The 8,130-nt window shown below is 51.1% G+C and overlaps 1 protein-coding gene across 1 annotated transcript; it reads left to right on the plus strand.

The window, feature by feature from the left end:
* The first annotated feature begins 1,002 nt into the window (after positions 1-1,002).
* On the plus strand, positions 1,003-6,218 carry HAPLN2 (hyaluronan and proteoglycan link protein 2). Its single transcript, XM_036273307.1, has 7 exons — positions 1,003-1,086; positions 1,711-1,769; positions 4,026-4,120; positions 4,336-4,689; positions 4,896-5,012; positions 5,130-5,312; positions 5,683-6,218. Exons 3-7 carry the CDS (start codon positions 4,033-4,035, stop codon positions 5,961-5,963), a joined length of 1,023 nt encoding a protein of 340 aa, XP_036129200.1. The 5' UTR covers positions 1,003-1,086; positions 1,711-1,769; positions 4,026-4,032; the 3' UTR covers positions 5,964-6,218.
* Positions 6,219-8,130: the final 1,912 nt, after the last annotated feature.

Consider the following 8,130-nt stretch of genomic DNA (forward strand, 5'->3'; position numbering starts at 1 on the left):
CATTGTGTTGCCTGTAAATAATGCCTCAATAGGACAGTTTTTATTTTATTTTATTTTGTTAATCCTCACCTGAGGATATTTTTCCATTGATTTTTAGATAGAGTGGAAGGGAGAGACAAAGAGAGAGAGACATCAATGTGAGAGAGACACATCGATTTGTTGCCTCCCACCCAACCCAGGGCAGGGATTGAACCTGCAACCCAGGTACATGCCCTTGACCAGGAATTAAACCCGAGACTCTTTGGTCTGTGGGCCGATGCGCAAACTGCTGAGCCAAACCAGCCAGGGTGCAATAGAAAGTTTTTTTAAATGACCTTGGGAACTCCAACAGGAGTTCAGAAAAAACTTTCTAACAAGAGGGACTTTAAAGAAGTGAATTTCTACCCAGGTAAGTTAAGGATCTCCCTTGTCTTGAGAACTTTAAGATCACTGCACCTGTGCTGAAGGAGGAGGTGGGGGACTAGGGGGGAAATAGTATGACCTCTCTCTTGGAGCACGTCCCAAAATCCTTCCATCTTCAGAAATTCCCATGTCATGCCCTTTCCTGGGGACATAAAAATCCTCCTTGCTGTCTAATTTCCATCTCTCCTATTGCAGTTCTAACCATTCACTCTGCCTTCTACGGAGCCCGGCCTCACACAAGATCTCTTTAAAGCCTTGGAGCTTCCAGTACTGAGAGGGACTCTATTTCAACCTTCTCACTGACTGTTCTCTCCACTTCATTCCATTCTCTTCTCCTCGGGGATGTCAGTTCCTGTCCTAAGCCCACCCCCACCCAGGCCCTTTTTCCGGTGGGTGTGCCAGTCGGTCCTGCATCCCACATCCCCAGCTGTTGACATTTTGTTGCCATTAACAGAGGATAAAGAAAGGGCCCCTGTTGTTCAACAATGGGGGAAAGATGGGGACAATGGGAAATTGTGCTTCTGATGGGGTGGGGACAGAGAAGGAAAGGACAGACAGATGGACAGATTGGGGCTGGACAGAAGGGTCAGGTTTCTCAAAGCAGCTGGAGGTCCTGAAAGTCTGGTTCCCACCTTGACAGCCTCTTCCCATAGGCGATGCGCACCCAGGCACCGGAGGGCAGAGGTGAGGACTTTGTTGGGAAAGGAGAAGGGGAGGGGTGCTCTGCTCTCACTGCTCTTCTGGGTTTTTGAACGTCTTGCCTATTATGGAGTCAGAGCCCAGAAAACCAAGATCGTTGGCCCAGCAGCTCAGCCTGCAGATGAAGCCCAGAGGGAAAAATGGAGGCATCTGGAGCTTTACAGCTATAAATATTTGAGCCTCATCCCCATGCCTATTGGCCCAACATCTTCATGCCCACCATACCCTTCTCTGGTCCAAGAGCACCTAGATATAATTGGGCACCTCTCTGCACTCTTCCCGGTGATTATTCTTGGTTGCCTCCTTTACTCCATCCCCCTTAGTGGGTCCCTGCCCCATTTCACAAGCCCAGCATCTTCCTGTGGGCCCGGAAGATATAGCACCTGGTCACAGGGCTGGACACTGGTCACTTAGCCTAGCTTAGTGGAGTAATGGGTAGTGGAGTTCTTGGCCCCTTGGCTTCCTCTGTGAGCTCAGGGCAAAAGCTTTTCCTCAAAGGTGCAAAAGGAGTGACTACGCTGACCAACTGTCTAAGTCCAGGGCCCTAGGGTGCTTGGACCTTCCAGTGGCCCAAGCAACTCCTTCACCTGGAACCTCTTCCTCCAACAGGACAAAAAGCTGCCAATCACTACTTCCTCCATCTCTGTGAAGAGACCAGCTTCTAACAGGTAGGCGCTGGGGCTGCCGTTGGCCCCTCTCATTCTCGGTAAGGAGTGTGAAGGGGTGTGTGCACTTGCTCTAAAATACATATCGATCATACAGAAACATAGATCAGTGATTAACAGCTTAAGCCTCAGTCAGATCCGGATTCAAATCCCAGAAAACCCCTCCTCTTACAAGCTGTTTGGCTTCACTTGAGTTTACTAAAATGTACTCACCTTTGAGTATATAAAATGGGATTCATGATCGTTCCTACCTTGGATTGCTGAGAGATGTGAATATAAAAGTATATATGTAAAGTGCTTAGAGCCGTTTCAGGCACATTAAACTGGTTAATGCTATTACTGTTGGTCCCTCAGTCAAGTCAGTCTCAGTTCCCACGATCACTCTGTTACCAGGTGCTCCTGTACAGACGTGGTTCTCTTGCTCATGTCCCTGTTCTTGATACTTTCCCTTGTATGTATGTATGTATGTGTGTATGTATGTATGTATTTATGTATGTGTGTATGTATGTATGTATTTATGTATGTGTGTATGTATGTATGTATTTAGTTAATTAAACCTCACCTGAGATTATAGTTTCCATTGATTTTTAGAGAGTAGGAGGGAGAGAGGGAGAGAGAGAGACAGAGAGAGAGAGAGAGAGAGAGAGAGAGAGAGAGAGAGAAATATAGATTGATTGCCTCCTGCATATACCCTAACCAGGAAATCAAACCTGTGATGTGGGCCGATACTCTAACCATTGAGCAACAGGGGCCAGGGTGATACTCTCCCTTTTAGCCACTGAGAACTCCTGTCTGTGCCTAACCCCCATCTCCCCTCTGCAAGGTCGTCTTGGCCTTCATTTGCAGAAAGATGGAGCTCAGCTCCTAAGCTTTCTGACTCCTCAGTTTCCTCCCTCTCATCATGTCCCTGCTCTCTTTCCCAGAAGTCCTTAATATGACTTCATTCATTAATACATTAATACATAAACACATATTAATTTAGCATATGCTGTGTAACATAAACTATGTTGAGAGCTGCAGAAATGAGCAAATATATACACAGCATTTACTACATATCAGGCACTATTTTAAGAAGTTTACATATATCATTTTCATCTAATCCTCACTGCTCAGTGAGGAGAATGTGCATTTTTTGCTGATGAGGATATTGAGGCATAGAGAAGTTAAGTAACTCACCCAAAGTGATGCATTAGGAAGTGGAGAAATCAGATTTTAAAAATAAAACTCACAGACAATAGTTTGGGGAAAGCAGGAGTGGGGTGGGAGTGGGAAGGAAGGGGTCAATGGGGGAGAAACGGGACATCTGTAAAAAATAATAAAAGTAGGTTAAGGGGTCCTCAGTTTTAAAAAAAATATTATCAAGCCCTGGCTCAGTGGTTGGAGCGTTGGCTTGCGGACCAGAGAGTCCCGAGTTCGGTTCCCGCTAGGGGCACGTACCAAAAAAAATATACATATTATCAAGGTGATGAAGGACGCAATAAAGGAGAAAATAACCACTGAAATAGATAATTGTGTTTAAAATCTTTTTTATAACTATAATTTTATACTTTATAATTACTGGAAACCTTATACATATGCATATGTATTTCAAATTCACACTATTGATTTAGCTGCTAATAAAAGTGTGGTGAACTGTGGGGAAGAAAAAAGGTTTCCAAAATAGGTGAGGCCCAAACTGATGTCTGTGAGGTGAGAGTGAACTTGGACTGTTTTGGAGTCCGAAGTCCATGTGTGGAGCACAGCACAGAAGGCACAGGTGGTGAAGTGCAGGGAGAGACTGGATCACAGAGACTTAGAAGCTGTGGTTAGGGGACTAGACTTTATTCTCAGGGAACCGGGGGGGGGGGGGGGGGGGTCGACGACAACACTGTTTTAAGCGGGAGAGTGACCAGATCATATTTACTCTGGCTTCAGATGGCAGTGGGTGTTGGAGAGGACAGAAACTAGAGCTGGCAATCCAGATAGCAAGACTTGGAAAGTGACACTTGTGATGAGAGGGGGATAGGAAGAGCACCTGATGACTGAAGGGATGAAAGAGAGGAAGAGGAATGGGCAGGGGTGAGGGTGTGGTTGTTACTGACCCCCTCCCCCTACCACCCTCCTTTTGCCACAAACTATACTCCTTTTTCTGCCCTCATGGCTTCCAGCTGAACAGCTCCTCTGAGGAATCCCTGCTGGGAGTTCATCTCCAATCCTGCTTTCCCTACCCTGCCCCATCCCCTTAATCCTAAAGAATGACCCATCCTTTGTGCCTTGTAGACCCATCATGCAAGGCTGGCTCAATCTCCCCACCCTCTGTCACTTTCTTCTCCCATGGACCTTCACCACCTTACACAAAACCCTGGGAGACCCAGGTAAGAACTCAGTCCTGCCCAAAATCTGGGGGAACAGTGGGGGAGAAGCTCCAGGTGTGGGGAAAGGCAGCTGTTGGAGATACCCAGGGAGTGAAGAGTCATTGCTGAGTGGGCACTGGAGAAGAGGATGGGGTAGCCTGGGGAACAGGGTCTGGATGGGCACTTGGGGCAGTGGGGATCAGGGGGTTCCTGCCACTGTGGCCCCCTCTGCTCAGCATCCCATCGGGGCCCCAACTACCTCCTGCCCCCCATCCACGAGGTCATTCACTCTCGTCGTGGCGACACAACCACGCTGCCCTGCGTCCTGGGCACCCTGCCTCCCAGCTACAAGGTGCGCTGGAGCAAAGTGGAGCTAGGGGAGCTCCGGGAAACGCTGATCCTTATCACCAACGGACTGCATGCCCGGGGCTACGGGGCCCTGGGGAGCCGAGCCAGGATGCGGAGGGGGCATCGGCTAGACGCCTCCCTGGTCATTGCGGGCGTGCGTCTGGAGGACGAGGGCCGGTACCGCTGTGAGCTTATCAACGGCATCGAGGACGAGAGTGTGGCCCTGACCCTGCGCCTGGAGGGTGAGGCCTTTCGGTTCCAGCCCCCTCCTCTCTCGAGGCAGTGGTGGTGGGGGTTGGGATTCGGGTCTCCCGGGACTCCTCCCTCAGCATCTCCCTCGCTCGCTCCCGCGATTTCCCCTGCCCCCGCCCTCTCTGCTAGGCTGCGGCGCCTTTTCTTCCCCCTCCCTCGTCTGCCGCCACTCCCCAGGCTGTCCGCCACTCCCCAGGTGTGGTGTTTCCGTACCAGCCCAGCCGGGGCCGGTACCAGTTCAACTACTACGAGGCCAAGCAGGCGTGCGAGGACCAGGATGGACGCCTGGCCACCTATGCCCAGCTGTACCAGGGTGAGCGGCCCCGGGCACTGCCTAGGCCCCTCCAGGCTGTTACAAGGGTCCCAGCGAAGGCGACCTCCGGGTCTGGCTCTTGCCTATGACGCCTCTAATCCCCCCATCTCCCGCCAGCGTGGACCGAAGGTCTGGACTGGTGTAACGCGGGCTGGCTGCTCGAGGGCTCCGTGCGCTACCCTGTGCTTACAGAGCGCGCTCCGTGCGGCGGCCGTGGTCGGCCGGGGATCCGAAGCTACGGGCCCCGCGACCGGAAGCGCGACCGCTACGACGCCTTCTGTTTCACCTCGGCGCTTGCAGGTGAGGGGCGGGGCGAGCGCCCCCGGGGGCGGGGCCTAGTGGGCCGCGAAGGAGGCGCCGCGGGGCGAAGAAGGCAAAGACCGTTACCTGGGGCGGGGTCTGGAGAATGGGGCGGGGTCTGGAGAATGGGGCGGGGAAAGTAGAACGCTGGAGGCTGGATTACCCCTTGGCGGCCTGGCCCCTGTGTCACTCCGCCCACCCGCTCCAGCCTGTCTCCTGCAACCCCACCTGCACACCTCCCGGGGTACTCACTCCTCCCACCTAGCCTGGCCCTCCGCAGCCTCCCCCTCGACTCCCCTGGGAGCCTGAATCCCCGCTGCACCCCGCCTGTTCTGCTCTCGGCCAGTCAGTGATCGGCTCGGGTCCCCAGGCCATGTGTTCTTCGTGCCCGGGCGGCTGACGCTGTCTGAAGCCCACGCGGCGTGCCGGCGGCGCAGGGCCGTGGTGGCCAAGGTCGGGCACCTCTATGCCGCCTGGAAGTTCTCGGGGCTGGACCAGTGCGACGGCGGTTGGCTGGCGGATGGCAGCGTGCGCTTCCCCATCACCACGCCGCGGCCGCGCTGCGGGGGCCTCCCTGATCCCGGAGTGCGCAGCTTCGGCTTCCCCCAGCCCCAGCAGGCCAACTACGGGACCTACTGCTATTCGGAGTAGGGTCCCATCGCACCCCCTTCAACACGCACGACAAAGCCTGGGAGTCGTGGCGGACGTCTCTTGCCGCCCCTTTCCCTCGAGCCTCCCCTCCTGCCAGATGAGAAGCAGCCCTCCTGAGAGGGCTGCGGGCCGCGGATCCAAGCTGATCGGGTGTTGGGAGGGGAGGTAGTGGGTTCCCGGTGGCGGGGTGCAGCTGTGATCCTCGGACCTGCGGATCAAGGCCCCGTGGCAGTTTGCGTGCCCCCAGCAGAGGACTCAGCCACTTCTAGGGGGCGGGAGGAGCGCCCAGGGGACATCAACTGACTTCTGTATACAGCAATAAAATAATAGGAAGTTTTTGTGTTGGGCGAACCTGTAAGTACGGGGAGGAGTCGGGGGTGAGGGGGATGAATTCGGACACAGCGTGCTGACTGAGCTTAGGAGAGCCTGCAGGAGAGGGGATGGCGGGGAGAGAACACCAAAAGGGCGAAGGAGAGTTCAAGACACCGTGAGCTACCTGGCACGGTAGAGACGCGAAGAACCCAGGGTGTTGCGCCAGGCACCACCAGGGGGCGCTACAAACTCACCTAAGATTACTTCAAATCTGCCAGAAGTGCTTCAACCTCAGGCTTACACCCTCGACACCACAGAACAAATATAAAAGGGACCTAAAAATATTTCTAAATGTGTTTGCAGTCTGCCAGTCTCCCAGAAGGATTTCTAGGACTACTATTAAAGAAAGGGAAGTTATAGTGTTGTTACAACTAATGGGAAATTAACCCTATGGGAGGAGAAGGAGGCAAACACCACACCAGCAGGGCCGGCCCGGTTGATACTTCCGGGGATTGTGCATTTGGTTTAGCTCGGACCACCACCATGGCCTCCAGGGAAAAGGGGCAACTGGACCAGGAGCATTCTTAACATCTGGCTAAAGGAAACATACCAGTAACTCAATGTACAAAGTCGAATGTCACTCATTTTTTATATATATTATTTTTTATTTTTACTGTTCAATCAATCTAACTGCACCACAAAAGCCTGTTCTAGAGAATAGTAACGACTGGAGCAAAGGGTATGAACTTTCTAATGGCTCTTGATACATGTAAAATTGCTTTCCAAGAGAATTCTTGCTATGATTGTTAGAGTTCACCCATAGGACTTTGTTTAAAGGACAGAGAATGATAGAATGAATAGCATCTTCAATAACCCTCAGATAGCAGATAAAATATGTGTGCCAGTTCCTAAGGTTTGGTTTTCCTGTCTAGGTCATTGGATAATATCTGCCTCCTGAGTTTGTTGTGAGCAGAATTGAGACAATACAATATATACTGGGTAGTATATGCCTGCTACACATAAGAGGCACTCAGTAAGCAGTACCTATAATAATCAATGATTGTTATAACAATAATAGAACAATTATTATTATTATCATCATTATTATTATTCAGGTTCTTACCAGGTAGCTTGTAGGATTGGTTGCTGCATGGCATTGTATTAGGACAAGCTAAATTAAGCTGTAATAACAAACTCCAAATCTCAATGGCTTAAATCAACAAAGATTTATTACTCAAGCTATATGTGCATTGTGGTCAACAAGGGGGTAGGTCTTCTCATTTTAGTAATTCAGGGACCTGGGCTAATAGAGCAGTCACCATCTCAAATGCTGTAAGTCACTATGCCAGAGTAAAAAAAAAAAGCCAATTATTAGCTGCAACCCAGAGGGATACCTGTCCCTTCTGTTCACATCTCAGTTTTCCAGAATTAATTACATGGCCCAGCTCAACCACAAGGGGGCGGAAAAGAGCAGTCACCTTGGCCTAGAAGCAAAATTGGAAATAGTCTTTGGTGGCAGCAGCAGCACCGGAGTCTACCGCTAGCACCAAGGAGGGCAGTGTAGGTTCTGGGACACATTGGAATTCCCCCATTCCCCCACCACTCTCTGGATCTTCTAAGTTCTGGCTTATTATGGAGTCGAGAGACCAGAAAGCCAAGATCCCTGGCCCAGCAACTCAGCCTGCAGACAGAGATGGATTTTCTTCAGTATGATGCCTTCAGGCTTTGTCAAGAGACCATATGAAAAATGGTCATAGGAGGAGCTTCCCATTTGCTGCAGAACTTTGTTTCTTTACTCATAAAAACACATAACCACTAATTCTTACATATTGCTATTTATTATGAAGAATTTGAA

The sequence above is a fragment of the Molossus molossus genome, unplaced genomic scaffold (assembly GCF_014108415.1).
Source record: "Molossus molossus isolate mMolMol1 unplaced genomic scaffold, mMolMol1.p scaffold_m16_p_20, whole genome shotgun sequence".
Taxonomy (NCBI): domain Eukaryota; kingdom Metazoa; phylum Chordata; class Mammalia; order Chiroptera; family Molossidae; genus Molossus; species Molossus molossus.

Excerpts from the sequence above, each read along its gene's own strand:
- HAPLN2 (XM_036273307.1), top strand. The coding sequence starts at position 4,033 with ATGCAAGGCTGGCTCAATCTCCCCACCCTCTGTCACTTTCTTCTCCCA. Across the intron at positions 4,121-4,335 it reads CAAAACCCTGGGAGACCCAG|CATCCCATCGGGGCCCCAAC; the intron begins GTAAGAACTCAG and ends CCCTCTGCTCAG. Across the intron at positions 5,313-5,682 it reads TTTCACCTCGGCGCTTGCAG|GCCATGTGTTCTTCGTGCCC; the intron begins GTGAGGGGCGGG and ends TCGGGTCCCCAG.